Raw genomic sequence first — 15,987 nt, 5'->3', positions numbered from 1 at the left:
CAAGAAGGATAACTACATATACAAAAAAATATTTTTTAATTAATATATTTTTGCTATCATAATATAACCCAGAATACATTTAATATGGCCCCAAGATGTCAGGTTGTTAGTTGTTATTAATGCTGTGTTATTCATGTTATAAAGCAACATCTAAACGCTGGGGTTATTAAAGCGATAGTTTGGTAAAAAAAAATCAACATCAGGCCTCAAAACTGCTAAAAACAGCACAAATGAATTATGTCCATACGCAAAACTAAAGAAGCAAACTTGAGACGTCGAGCTTGTCTAGGCTGATCGACTATATTTGAGGTAAAGGGAAAATTTTCACCAAACTATCGCTTTAACGTTAGTAGTTCTGAGGTGATGTGTGACTGACGTCTGAGTATCAGAGTCCTAGAGCGTGTTAGAGAAGTAAGCTGGGTTAAGCAGCAGCCTGTCATAGTCTAATGCCGTTACACTGACCGTGGGCAGGATTCACAGGGGGTGGACACATATGGTCCATGGAACATCAGATATAAACCAACGTTTCTCGTAGCAACAAGACAAACAGCCCGCCTGGCAGAGCCAGTAATCATTACTGATCAACAAACATAACCTGTCAGCCATAAAAAACAAAATCAGAACATCTAAACACAACCTGGAGGTTTGAGCTCTCAGAGGAGAACATCTATCCAAGCATGCGTTTGGCAACCCGAGCGAGTGAGGACAGGGATTTGGGGACATTAGCTTGAGCCAAGAACAGAAGACGAACACAACATTACTGCCCATCTCAAGCTCATAATGCATCCCAGATGTAGCAATAACAGTAACTGCCAAAAGGAGTGATTCTTTCTGTTTACGCTGCCAGATACAAACCACCCTTTCACAAAACTATACACCTAATTTAGCCTTTTTGTGCATGCACTTCGTTACAAGTCTAATCACCATTGTCAACCCTTCCGTCCCATGTTATTGTTGTGATTTTGCTTCAAGTTCAGTTAATTGTATGCATTATATGATTAAAGCTGCAGTATGTAAGATCTTTTGTTAAAACTAAGGAGCATTACTGATGGATATGGACATGAAGATGAATGTTTCTTCACTACTGCATTGGCTGCATTTGGCTGTTATTAAGGGGTTCCTCTGCACAATCCAATTGAAAAGTCATTATTTGAGTAAGCAATTTAAATTTTTCTAATACATCAGAGGCCCAATCCCATTTCTTGTTTTACTTCATCTTGCATCTTTGAGTTACAAGGGGTAGTGGTTAAAATCTTGTCCTATGAAATGGGACCCTCAAATAAAGAACTTTACTTCATTAATAGGCTACTGTTCAGGCACTGCTCTCTAGGCGACCCTGCCAGTCTGCAGTGATATCAGAGGAGGGTAAAGTTCAGCAACCTCACTGCTGGTCTTTAGTTTATTTAGGGAATCATATGCTTTCATAGAGGGGGATGCAACAATTATTTATTATCCACCCCTAATTCTTTGGTGATATGAAGCTGAAGTCAGCTATTCACCAGCTTCTCGTTTGAATTTGCCCATTCCACCTTAAACAGTGCAGCAGTTGTGACACCTGAGGCATCAGAATGTAACTGCTCCACCATTTAAGGTGGAACAGAAAACAGAACAGAAAAGGTCCCATGGCATGTGGGATCGTTTAAAAAGTGGAATCATTGTTTCATTGCGCTGTAGAGTCACTCAAACACCACCTCCCACCTGATTGGGTAAACACATTACATTGGTCAGCTAATTTGCATGAAGTTTAGCTCCACTTCTCCCATAGAAAAACGAAAGGGATACAATGTGGTGCATTGACGTGCTGGAGCAATGTCAAGCGTCTTTACGTATTAACATCACGCACACAAGTTCAAAAAGCAAAATCAACATTATACTGATTAAGATTTGATGACAATAGTAGATCATTCATTTAAATCCTCAAAAGATACGTCCTTCACGTCAAGTTTTGACTGAGTTCTCTCTGAATTCTCTTTGAACACGCTCACTCTCATCAGATTCATCCACTCAAGGAAGGGGTCCAAAGCACGATCCATGTTAAAAAATATGTGTACACATGTTGCGTGCAATTACACATTTCCACCAGAGAGGTCTCCAAAGCTCCAAAACTTACATAGCGTAGCTTTGAAAAAATGAAACAACATAGTAACTGTTTAGTTAATTATGCAATTAACTATATTTACATTTGATGTACATTCTGTTATTCTTTTTGCATGTTCCTAAAAATGAATCTGAAGAATGCTTGCTTTCTTTTTTTCAAAACAAGACTGTGTGCACACTAACAATTCAAATTCAAATCATGAAATTTCTCCTCTTCTACTTAAACACAAATGTGGTACAGATTGAAAGTTTACAATTGATACTTTCAACAGAATGTCCCACTTGTTTTAATGAGCTACAAGAAATAACAAATACAAAACTGCACAATGCTTTGGTTACTGTCAGAAATAACTGTGAATTCAAAGGTTATGTTTCCTGGAAACATAGTGTAAAAATATTAAACGTGTGTATGACACTAAACCTGAGTGTTATATTAAGCATCCAGCAAAGTTTGAATTAAAAAGAAGATTTAAAAACCAGCTGACCTCACTGACAGTACCTATCTGAGAACTGTCTGCGCGTGGTCTAATATTCTAATGTGCAGCCTTGATTAACATTCCTCTGTTCAGGACAACCAGCCTGCTCCACTCATACTGGACTAAACACAACAGCATAAGCGAGAAGAATTTAGTAGGCTGTACATGTGCAGGTGGTTTTGTAGGCTATTCCAGCTATTCATGATCTAGATTTTATGTGGCGATGCCTTAAGGGGTGTTCAAATGACACTTCTTTAAACACAAAGCACACCGTGTCTCGTGCACAAAAAGAAGCTGGATGCACTTCTTAAGGGGGTGAGCTAATGCATTTGATTGACAAGTAGGTAAACATGAGAGAGCGATTTGAGGGTAATCAACCAACCGAGATGAACGATAAACATTTATACACTGAAAGCTCTTTTTTCACGTTTAGTTTGTGTTAATCTTTGAGCCGAGTGCTGTTTAGCTCTGGGTGCTAGCCAGAGCGAGTTTTTCCTCCTGTTGTGGGTAGAGAGACGGCAATCTCGATATTGATTGGCAGCGGTGAAGACGTAGCAGAAATAAAGCAGAAATAAAACAAGAAAGCCGCACTGAAAACATCCGAATCTTGTCTACATGAGCTGACAGGACCACAGTTGTTATGTACTTCACATTGAGGACCTCAGGGTTGCGGGTTTAGACCCTCCACAGTGGACTACAGAAAGCCCTATTTCTAATAATCCTGCTGTTACTGCCCCCCAAGTTAGACAGAAATACAGAAGGCCTAATTAATGCTTCATTCATGTGATATAAATGTGATATAAGATTATAGGTTTGATTATTAGACGGCAGAACCACTCAGAGTCTTTATAAGAGCACAGACATCTATATCAGCACAATTCATTCACAGTCACAGAGCGTTAAGAGTGCTACTATAGACACAGGTTACAGAGCGAGAGGGAGAGAGAGAGGGAAGGAAGAGATGGACTGAGCAAAAGAGGGAAAGATAGAAAAAACAGAGGGAGAAAGAAAGAGAGAGAGGGAATGAGAAATTAAAACAGAAAGATAGCAACAGGGAAGGAAAAATGAAATAAGAGAGAGAGAAAGAGAAAAAGAGATGGAGTGAGAGAGAGGAAGAGGGGAAATCAAGTGAAAAAGAAACAAGGAAAGAAAGATGAAGCAAGAGACAGAGAGAAAGAGAAATAATGAAAGAGAGAGAGAAAGAAAGAGAGAGGTAAGCAGAGCTGAAGGGCGCGCATGGAGGAGAAAAGACGAAGCAAGATGAAAAGAGAGAGTTAGGGAAGGTGAGAAAGATAAGGAAAGAGAAAGTAGGGAAAAAAGAAAGAAAAAAGAAAGAAAGAAAGAAAGAAAGAAAGAAAGAAAAGGTGAAGGAAAAACAGAAAGCATGAGAGATACAGGGAGTGAGAAAATAGAGGAGAAAGAGGAGAGAGAGAAAGATAGAGAGGGGGAATGAGAGAGAGAGAAAGGCAGAAAGAGACAAAAATAGAAAGAGAAGAAATGAGAGGAGGAAAGGTAGAGATGGAGAGAGAGAGAAAGAGAAGTAAAGAGACAGCGAGATGGAGAGAGGAGAGAAATAAAAGGAGAGATGGAGAGATGGCCAGAGAAAGAGAGAGAGAGAGTGAGGGAGAGGGAGCAGGAGTACGGCAGAGAGAGAGAGAAAGAGTGGGAGGGAGAGATGGAGCGAGAGAAAGAGTGAGTGTCTTTGCTCCCTGCAGTTTGTGATTCATACTTTGTGGGAATGATTCATTTTTCGAGTGCTGGCGATGACGCTCGTTTCTATGGCAACAGCGCATTTGGTGGGCAGTCAGGACCACCCCCCAACATCTTACACACACACACACATTCGCTCTCTCTCTGTCTGAGTTGGGAGCGGAGTTGCTCTGAATGGCCGGCGGAAGTTGCAGTTTGGCGATAGCAGCTTTTAACGCTGTGATTCATTGTTAGCTGCAGGTCTGGAGCTCAAATCTGACCATTTTAAGCAGCTACTGATTTAGCCACATTAGTCCTTCACTGGACAAACAGGAGAGTGCTAAAAACAGACAACCAGCACAGTATAATGCTTCGTGTGCTGTTGTTGCAGGGCATGTATTTATATTATTGACCATATGAAAACATTTTAGACTTCTTATTATCACTGCTTATCATGCTTATTATTAAGTACATTTTTTTCCCCATCATTTTTATGTGCCCTCATCAGCCCACTATGGGCCACTGCCTCCCCCTCAGTACAGACCTGAACACCATCAGAGGGTGCTTTGTGGACCACTTGAGAAACCTTTGGTCACTCTGGTCTGTGGTCTTCAAATGCTACCATTAGCTAACGGACCTATGTATCCTTTGCCAAAGGTAACGTTCATTTGACCCAAGAAATCTGACTGGGAAAGGCGTTTCTCACTCACTTCAATGCTTACTCTTGTTTTGCTGATATTTTTAATCATGGCCTGCGTGGAAGACAATTAACAACAATGCTACTGGCCAGGTAACTTGACAGACGGGCCTGTGAAGTTGTGTGTCATGCCCACATTAGGAACTCCAGGTCTTCTCTATTAAAAAATGAATGCCATCTTTGAAAGTCTGCTATTCAACTTTAACACATTTACATATCAACACCAGCTGCTCAAACTGCAGCCTAAAACTGCCGAAGCCTCTAACCTACCACATTTGACAAAGCTTACTGGTTTGTGTGGGATATTTTGGTGAGGTGTCCAGTTTTGTGCTGTCAATTCAGTTTGTAACAGCTTACATGTAGCAATGGTCATTTTTTGTAATTAAGAGGATCTGGCAACATTTGGAGGAAATGTGTCGATACGGCAAAGCGTATCAGCTTTAGAGCATTTTTGTTTACCACAGGATGTGGTGGTGGTGTTTGGATATGGAAGCTCAACATCGTGTGTTGTTCACTGAAAGCATTGTTGATGCTGCTGCCCCAATTTAGCATTCTAATTGTACAACTGGGCAACTGGGCAGTTGTTAATGTCAAACCCTAGTGTGCTGGGAGAATCTTGACCAATTCCAGTTCCATGGGAGTTTCTCTGTGGGTGTTTTGATGACTTAAGTTATTCAAGTAACCCAGCAAAAGCTAGTTTGGACCGTGAACAGTGATTCTGCCAACTGTTGTTCGACAATTCACTCTCCTCTTTTCAGCTGGTGTTACTTGTGTTTTTTTAATTGCTTGTCAGACTAAATTAGGTCAGACTCAGAAAATGTACTTCACATATACTTATTAAAGAAGGACGAGAGGAAGATGGCACGTTCTGAGACACATAAGCTGGACGCCCGTCCCACTGCCATCTTTTAAAGATCAAAGCATAAACTTCGTCTCCTCTGCAGACCAGTTTCTGCTCCCGCCATGTTGAACGTTATAACCTTTTGCTACGACGCGAACGCACTTAAACTTTCCAATTGGGAATGCAATCGGATACAGGCGTTTACATGGATATTATTCCTCTGTTATTCCTGAATTCTGAGAACTTGGGCTGCTTCTGCTTGGAGCTAGAAGGCCAGACTCCCCCTTTTTGGATGGTAGCAGAACTGACATAGGACTTAGGAAGAGGGAAGAGATGTGGTGGTTGTTGGACTTGCAAAAACTTTTACTGACTCACCAATGAGTTTTTATTATTTTGCAAGGTGTACCATAATCGCAGTACGTAGCAATACTATCACAATACTAACGCAATTCTAAAATGAAAATAAGAAAATAAGTGATATTTACGACCATATCAAACAAGAACACACTGTGAGTACACGGAAAAAACACACTCGGCTGAAAAATGTTGGCATTTGTAAAAGTACTTCATCAGAGGAAACGATCTGAAAAAGTTAGCAGAAGGTCTGAATCCATCAAGACCCTCTGGATGTATGAATTCCTGTTGCTAATGATGCAAATGATGATATTTCCAAGCCTCCAGGTCAAAATGAACTCAAGCACTTTCACATGAGATACTGCAGTGAGCATCACTGACCATGAAGCGATCTCTGTTACACACCAATTACCATCAGTGACCTCTAAAATGCTCGGGCGCAGGAGGCCTGCAGTGCAGATAAACTGTACCCTGTGGTACTGTATTAAATACAATAGGTTTCACTGCAGTGGCCTGTCATACAGATCAGTGCTCACAGTCACCATTTATAAGGGGGTCCTATGCCATTTATAGATGCTTTACAGTGAATTCCTTAAACCTCAAGTGTATTCTTAAAGGTGCGAAGGGTGTTTGGGGAATCTTATCCTCAATGTTTCAGCTTCCATTTTTTCCCTTACCCTATATGTAGTTGATCAGCCACCAGTCAATCATTTGGTGTCTAATGTTTTCTTCTTTAGTTGTGCACTGGAGCTTCAAGGCTAATTTAACTAACAAGAAATACATCAAAATAATCTTCAAGATAGCTGCTACCACTGTTCAGTTTTGAAGCCTGAATTTAGTACTTCTGTATGTTTGTACAGATAACATTGTCATACAGCGTCAAAAACCACTTTAAGTGGCTGCTACGTGTCGAATTGAATCGACCAATTACTACAGTGGAAAAATGTGAAATGCAATGCAAATATGACATTACTTTCTATACTGACATGCAGAATGCCTGCCAAAATGGAAAACAAACTCTCTATTACTGGAAAATAGTGCATGGAGGTTTGCATTTTTAAAAAAAAGTGCTGAATTCTACCAAAAAACAACATAAAATCTGATAAAATACACCATTTTTCAAAAAATAATTTAAATTATGATTAATAATAATCACCATAAACAAGTATTTTGCCAAGAAATGTAGTTCCTTTAGAGTGTGGTATAATTGCCACACATGCATGGACCGCTGAATAAGGAGAAAGTTTGGTCACCCATCACTGTATATTGCGGTCATTTAATGATTTTTTAACATTTTTTGGGTTAGGACTCCCCCAATCACACGATATTATTAACGCTAGGAGGGTGAAGACTAACACAGGCTTCCTCCGAGACCTGTGAAGCCAGCCACCGTATCTTTTCGAACTGCCGCTCACGCAACGTCATTGGAGGACATTGGAGGTCATTGGAGGACAGCGCCAACCGCCAGATCTGTTGCGTCAGCTAAGAGACGCCTGCGCTGACTAGTATCGCACTGAGTGAGTGATGGGGGGAGAAGAGGGGGGCTCTCTCAATTGTGCTCTCTTGGACTCCAGGCTACGGATGGCTGTAGCATCACCGGGAATGAACTCGCGATCTCCTGATGATAAGGCCAATGCTTAGACGGTTGCGCCACTTGGGAGCCCCATTTTTTAACTTTTTGTTATATAACAATGAACATATGATAACACAGCACTGTTTAATGCAAAAACTTTCTCTTTACAAGTACTTTTTGGTCACCAAATTACCACCACTAGTCTTATTTAGCACCAATCCAGCGGTGCCCCTCGTGTCGTGCTGGAGCTGAATCTCAAATGGCTCCCTGCTGCCTACATAATGCACTGCATAGGAATTTAAATACTGGATCCTGCACCTCAGTGGTGCAGAATATAGCCAAGAAATAGTCATTTGGGACTCAGCCACAATCACACTCAATAAAGGTTGCACTATATGGCTACAGAAACTAGGATTTCTGAACTTTCATAGCTAGCACACTATTTAGGGAATACGGAGCTGTTTGGGATTCAGCCTGAGTATGATGCTACTTCTAAATGAAACATGAACATTTGTGATCCATTCAAATGACATTTTATAGTCTTTTATACTACCGTAAGTACTTTAATTCAAGCCTGTGATATTGAAAAAGGAGTTGTTTAGGCTGTTGGCTATCTTTTAGCCTGTTAGCTAGCTGACCAGCCTAGTTCTAGTTAACAACATAAGTTGCCAGCCCCTCAGTTTAAACAAAAAAATGAGTTCTTACTTCATTAATATACTCTGTGGTCCATGCAAGCAGCATGAGAGTAAAGATCATTCCATTAACAGCACAAGGGATTTTCATGCTGTGGTGTAGTGATACACAATTTGGTTGTTGTGCGGCGGTTTATAGATGTGCCTTTACCACGGCTTTGAACGCAGCTCAGCCAATCAGATTTCAGGACTGGAACTATCTGTTTTATAATTTTCATTCTGGCACATATTCAGCGTGTCACTATGGTAATGATGTGTGTATTGCATTTCATGTTTTTCCACTGTAGTGACTGCTTTTTAATTTGGCACAAATTCTTCTCCACAGTGTGTAGTTAGGCTATGTGCTTTTCTCCAACTTGATAGCTGATACAGTGCCAGAAACCAAGGAAGTCTATTTGAAATTACACAACCAGAGATGGGGACTCGCGTTGCATGCTGACCTGACTTGCAGCTCGACTCAAAAGTGCACTCAACTTACTAAAACTTCAGATGGATTAGCTATTACACTAGCTAGCAAGTGTCCCTACAATCTATAGACTAACCAGCCATTTAAAGTTGTTTGGCTCCTTTATTTTAGGCACTGAATTCACTGGGTACAGTGTTTCAGTTCTGTCCTGAAGACTGAAGGTTGCTCTTTAACAAAAGGCTCGTTATTTAAAGCTGTGTCGATCCTGATGTTACGTCTTGGCTGGCTGATTATATACAAGAGGGGAACCTGTGCAAATTTGATTGCGAAATTGTTCTGATATATAATACATTTCTGACAAGTGGAGCTGGAGGAGAGAGGAAAAGAAGAGGAAGAGACGAGGAAGAGAAGAGGAAGTGGTTTTAGTGCACTGGCCTTATTGCTGAGCCAGTGGAAGAAGAATACTTCTGACCTTGACAAGCTCCATTGATTTTTAGACAAAAAAAAACAGAGAAAACTGATACCTGTCTCTGAATCATTGATAAGCACAAGGTTGCTGACTATGAATGTCTCTCTCTCTCTCTCTCTCTCTCAGAGCTGCAGACACCCACACTTCATGAACTCCAGAGCTACAGTTTCACCCCTACATTTCCCTCATTTCCACTCTTCTGCCCGAAGAGCCAGCTTCTCTCCGCAGTGTGTGTATGTATGTGTGTGTCTTCGAGTCACAGCAAGGTCAGCATGTAGAAACTAAGTTAAAGCGCAAAGAAATAATAAGAACAAGCCTCAAGCAAACATTTATATTCACCAGCACATGCATTTCATCCTTTTTGGAACATATTTTCCTTTATAATTTCTGTTTCTGGAAGCCGTATCAAAATATTAACTCGAAATTACAACTCATTTTCTCAAAATATTGACTTACTATGTCAAAATAACCTTATAAAAATGACTTATTATTCCAAAAGAATTACTTTCTTGAAATTGTACAACTCATTATTTCAACATAGCATCTCAAAATCTCTTATTATTGTTATTATTATTATTATTATTTTGAGAAAATAAGTCATTATTTTGAGATATTAAGCCAATATTTTGGCAAACTGCTGCCAGAAGCAGAGATTTTAGATTTTTTCTCTTTTACCTGGCAGGATTGGGCTTCCATACACACAGAGAGTAAACCAGACCACAGTGTGAAAATGAGCCCCTCAGGACATCTAACCCGGCACTTCCTTGCAGAAAAACCACAAGAAACAATCACACACACGCATTCGTAAACTACCCCCCAGCACTTCCAGTTAAACAAACACACCCCCACACGTACGCAGAATGGATTTCCAGATCCCCTCCAACCTCGCATCACTGGGCTATTTTGTGTCAAAAACAAAACTCTTAAGATCACGACCGATTCTCCCAACCGTCTTACCATTAACCACTCCAAGATCATCCCAACTTGCTGAGAACCAGCTACAGCTACAGTCTGACAGAAAGCAGCAGTGCAGCATTAGCATCTTAGTAACTACCTGAAACATCCTCTAATGTTAAAGGTCTAGTTTCATATTAAAGGAGATGAGAATTTACATCATTTTTCTCTTCAAATGTAATCAATCAGCCAATACATGTTTGGTATCCAAAGTTTGCTTCTTTATTTTTGGACTGGAACTATGAGGCTAATGTGGCTAGCAAGTAACTAAAGCTTACACCTTCCAATTAGCAATGTGTAAACTGCATGGCTAAATCATCATACTTGCCTCAAAAAGTTGAGTTACTATAATATAAATAATAGTGGGCTGGTGTCCAAGCTAACCCCCAAAACCCATTATTCCTTCCACATCTCTCCATATTTGTCCACTGTCTCTACAACAAACTGGACCTCAAAACAGTGCTGACTGAGGGCTCCCGAGTGGCGCAACCGTCTAAGCGTTGGCCCTATCATCAGGAGATCGCGAGTTCCATCCCCGGTGACGCTACAGCCATCAGCAGCCGGGAGTCCGAGAGAGCACAACTGGCCTTGCTCTCTCTGGGTGGGTGGGATCCTTGCCCTTCTCCCCCCATCACTCACTCAGCGCGATGCTAGTCAGAGCAGGCGTCTCTTAGCTGACATAACAGATCTGGTGTTTGGCGCTTTCCTCCGAGCGCGTTCGGCTGTCCAATGACGTTGCGTGAGCGGCGGTCTTGGAGGAAGCCTGTGTTAGCCTTCACCCTCCTAGCGTTGATAGTATCGTATGTGATTGGGGGAGTCCTAACTAGCGGGTGGAATTGGAGACGACTAAATTGGGGAGAAAATCGGGTAAAAATTTTAAAAAAATAATATTACAGTGCTGACTGAACATCACTGAAACATCCCTTTTTCAGCCATTCAGCTAAATGAGCTAATCTTAGTGCTAATATTTGTGCATTGTGCTATTTGGCCTTATTACTAGTATAAAGCTTATGATTTGTTGTAGATAACAAATGATCGAAGCATTAGGTTGTTACCATGATATAAATAATAGTGGGCTGGTGTCCATACTAGGCTAGAAGCTAACCCAGAAACACACTATTCCTTCCATATTTCTCCATATTTGTCTGCTCCCTCTACCACAAACTGGACCTCAAGACTGAACATCACAGAAACATCCTTTATTCAGCCATTCAGCTAAACGAGCTAATGTTAGTGCTAATATGTGTGCATTGTACTATGTGCCCTTTTTACTGGTATGAAGGTTAAGATAAAACTAATGTAACTAAGGACTGAAATGACTGAAGTGTTGAGTTGTTACTATAAAATAAATAATAGTGGGCTGGTGTCCATGTTAGGCTAAAAGCTAACCCCAGAAACCCATCATTCCTTCCATATTCCTCCATATTTGTCTATGCCCTCAACAAAAAACTGGACCTCAAAACAGGGCCGACTGAATGTCACTGAAACATCCCTTGTTCAGCGATTCAGCTAAACAAGCTAATCTGCTAGTATTTGTGCATTGTGCTATTTGCCCTTATTACTGGTATTAAGGTTATGACAAAACTAAGGTAGCTAATAAATGATTTAAGTGTTGAGTTGTTACTACAATAATAGTGGGCTGGTGACCATGCTAGGCTAACCCCAGAAACCCATCGTTCCTTTCATGTTTCTCCATATTTGTCTATGCCCTCAACAACAAAGTGAACCTCAGACAGTACAAGATAGTGCTGCGTTTCACTGAAACATTCCTTAGCAATTCAGCTAAACAGGCTAAACTGGTTGTAACAGATAAACTGTAAGCTAAAACAGTAGCAGCAGCCATTTTGATATCTGAACTTTTGTCCATACTTGGTCAGTAAGTTTATTTGAGACAACTTGACATGGTTTGTGATTGTTTAAGCAGGCTGTTGGATGCTAATCAGTGGAGTAACCGTCCATTACTTGTTAGCTACATTAGCCTTGTAACTCCAGTACAAAATTAAAGAAGCAAACTTCAGACACCAAACATATCTTGGCTACATTAGGTGTAAGTGGAAAATTGTGTAGATTTTTAATCAAATATTCCTTTAATTATTTATTAATATTAGATCAGTAAAAGGACACAGCTAGGAAACAAGTAGAAGGTTTAAATCCAGACACAAAGCTTTCAGAGACAGGCTGGTTAAAGAAGAATGGTTGAGTGTTAAGCGATTAGTGAAGCACAGAGAACAAGACGAGAAACAGCCTCCCTTTGCATTCCCCCCCTATTGAAGGTTTACTGAGGCTTTCATTACCCTCTTCCAGCTTCCTCCACAATGTCTCCCTGCAGAGCCGGGGCTCTTAACAAGGGTCTGGCAGAGAGAAGAGCCCGGCTGAGAGGTGCTTACCTTTAATTCCGAACTTTGAGTTGCGGCCAAACTTCAGGACGACCAGCATCAGCACAAAGCCGGCGAATGTGACGGCGGCGATTCCCACGACCACGTACACCTACAGACAGGAAAAAAGAGTGTTTACACAGTATTCCCACACTCACACACAGATACACTGACAGCTATCAAGAATATAGGCCTAATGAGCTCTATCTGTCAAAGGGCCCATATCAATTTTCAAAGACATTTTCCTCACTTCCTTTTAAAATAAAAAGTTTGTTGTAGTATATGGACACCGTTAAAGTTCGAAAATGTATAAATGATTCTCCAGTCCATATACAGAAACAAAGCTGCAAAACCAGCCTGTTTGGAACCAACTGTTTTGTGATATCACAAAAAAAAAAAACATTTGCATAACCATCTATTCAGCCCACAGCAGTTTAGCCCTGCCCATTTACGCTGAAGTTACAAGGCCTGATTCCACCCAGACTGCTTTTTATATGAGGGACAATGCAGAGCAGCAAATCAAATAGGTCGTTTACATACATATCAGTGTTAACAGCACAGTAACAAACACAGTTTGTTTAATTTTCAAGGATGTAAAATGTCATGTAGAAATGAATGATGACTGTTTTCGACACATAAATCCACACAGACAACTCATGATTGATGAAAAAGGTTTACAAAGCAATCCCCTGTAGGGTGGTCCAGTGACACTGTTCCTAAGAGAACATTTTATTGATTTTAATATGAAAATTCTGGGGCATTTGGGGAAATTCTGAGAATAGAATACATGGGTAATTATTGTGGAATTATATCATTCATTGATCTCAACAACTATGCAAATACAAATCATGTCTGAAAAACAATACTGTTTTCTAGGCATCTTCACTTATTTTGTTAAAAAACCAAGGTCAGAGGGTCAATGTGTATGAAGTCTGGCAGACATCTCCTTTTGAGACCCCACATCTATTAAAAATAGTGGCCACTTTGCCCATAATTTGTGTTCTACTGCCTTCAAAATTGCATATGGTGCTTGGACCCCGATGATTGCTATTTCTGATGTGATTGTAGACTGTAGATTGTACTATAACCCATAAAAATTAAATACTAAATCTGTGTTGGCAGAATAATGACCCAATAATGAATAATAAGGTTTTTCTTCGCTGTGTTTGGGAATGAGGATAGATTCATCGGCAGAAACACCTACACACACAAAAAAAACATAAACTCAACAGATCTACACAGTTAACGTGACTGAAATGTTTATCATTCAAAAGAGCTAATTTTATAAGAAGGTGACGAGTTGGCATGTGTGATAAGTGGACTGCAAGTGGAAAAAATAAAAAGCAAAAAAAAAGGATATGGGCCCTTTATGACACCGTGGTAAAGTGTAGTACTAAATATCAAACAACAGGGGGCCCATTTCATAGACTTGCTTACATGGTTACTGACACTGTATGACATCCAGTTATTTATAAAAATGGACAAAAACGTAGATAAAATTCAGGCTTCAAGATGCTTTTGTCAACTGTAACAAATACACCAAATTAATACACTTTTTCATGCCCATCTACAAAAATAATCAGAAAGTTCTCACTTACAGCAACTCGATCCTCAGGTGGTCCAACAGGTGGGTCGTCTGCTCAAAGAGAAACAGACAGTGAGTGAATGTAAAGGAAAAGAAGAAGAAGAAACTGCATGTGAAAGAAGAACCTTTGAGTGAGTTTGTGTGATTTCATTCCTACCTGTATCTTGAATGTAGGCAGTAGCCAAAAGGGGAAACAGATGAAATTAATATGGAAATTCAATATGGAAACATATGCAATACTTTACTGCTTGGAATAGCCAGTGTTATTCTTATTTCTGTGTCCAAAAGATAGGAAAAGATGACTCACCGTAGTATATTGATTCCGTAGCTGTTGTATCTTGAGCATGAAAACAAACAAGAACATAATGTAGTTAATAGAGTGTCCTATTTTCTATCATAGCTCTGTTAGTTATTAGAAAATCTGCTGAAAACCTGGTTATCTTTGACAACTAAAACAGATATTTTTGATGAATCGTAATCAGGAAATTATCTTTAAAGGGGAATTACATTGATTTTTAAAAACTTTGGGAAAAAAAATAATTGTTAAAATGTAAACAGAGTCATACAGAGTGGTCTGATGTATGTTCCACTCTAGAGAAGCTATCCAAGTCACAATTTTTCACAGTGTTGGTGATAAGAGCCACACAACTGAAGCATTTAATAAATCTAAAAGCTACATCACATAAAGCAATTACATGAAATAGTTGATGCCTGAGACATTGTTTATAATAGCTTTGACATAAGGTTTTGGCCTAAAACATATATTTGAATTATATTTTAATATATTCATGACAGAGAGCTACATGCACAGTGTTATAAGGCAAGACGCATATAACAAAATCATTACATTACATGTAAAAGAAGACACGTGGGTTCACTAGTGGTTTTGGATAGTAAATAAAATGTCTGCATTTGCATTCTAGACTTCTATTTACGCTGCAACCTCTGGTTCTCATCACCACCACTGTAAAGAAATTTGAATCAGTAACATTCTCTACAGTGCACCATTTCACATCAAATCACTCTGAATGACATCACCTACATCTAAATGACTAATTTCAGTAGAAATTTAGCAAAATCAGAATCTCCCTTTAATGAAATAACTCATGATGATGGCATTCATTCAAATTTACATAACTTCAGTTAGCGTTGACAATCACCAACTTTTTAAGTTACAGTGGAAGTAAATGTGAGTTTTAATAAAAAGTCACAATATAATATCAATATAATCAGTGAAATACTAACTGAAAACAAGCTATACACATAATACACATGATAAGCTATAAACAATAATAACATAAAATAAAATAAAATGTGGCCTGTGCAAAAGTTTTTTAAGATTTTTAATATTTTGCTTTAGTTTTTTTACTAATACATTAAACTCAGCAAATAAACTGAAATTGTGCACAAAAATTTGCAGAACAATGATATATTTAAGTTCCCTGTAGGTGAAGCACTAACTTATTTTCACTTAGAAAACCAACAAACCATGTAATTCAACCAGGGATGTTCAAACTTTTGTATAGTTTATGTTACCAATATCAGGTTTATGCCAAAAAAATGGTTAATTTCAGTCACCTGATATTATGATTTTCATACCGTATCTTCCCTGACCACAGTGAAGTACTAGGGTTAAGCAATATGTAAGTATTTTTCATTATCATGCATAAAATTTCGCCCTTTTTTATAAGCGTATTGACATTGTCAGTACTTAAAGAACATGAAACATTTGTTTAATTAAACCTGGTTTTATTACACAGACAGCATAGACCTGATTTA

At 39.3% G+C, this 15,987-nt stretch overlaps 1 protein-coding gene across 1 annotated transcript in view; it reads right to left on the bottom strand.

Moving 5' to 3' along the window:
* ntrk2a (neurotrophic tyrosine kinase, receptor, type 2a) overlaps window positions 1–15,987 on the bottom strand; it is a 77,548-nt gene that overhangs the window by 43,122 nt on the left and 18,439 nt on the right. Inside the window, exons 9-12 of the mRNA XM_036578580.1 lie at window positions 14,516–14,545; window positions 14,366–14,371; window positions 14,222–14,259; window positions 12,636–12,735 (exon numbers count right to left, since the gene is read on the bottom strand). Of these exons, the coding sequence (XP_036434473.1) occupies window positions 12,636–12,735; window positions 14,222–14,259; window positions 14,366–14,371; window positions 14,516–14,545 (174 nt within the window). The remainder of the gene's footprint in view (window positions 1–12,635; window positions 12,736–14,221; window positions 14,260–14,365; window positions 14,372–14,515; window positions 14,546–15,987) is intronic.

This window comes from Colossoma macropomum, unplaced genomic scaffold (genome assembly GCF_904425465.1).
Source record: "Colossoma macropomum unplaced genomic scaffold, Colossoma_macropomum, whole genome shotgun sequence".
NCBI lineage: Eukaryota > Metazoa > Chordata > Actinopteri > Characiformes > Serrasalmidae > Colossoma > Colossoma macropomum.
The sequence above is the reverse complement of the archived record's forward strand: the minus strand, read 5'-3'. Positions and strand labels throughout refer to the sequence as shown.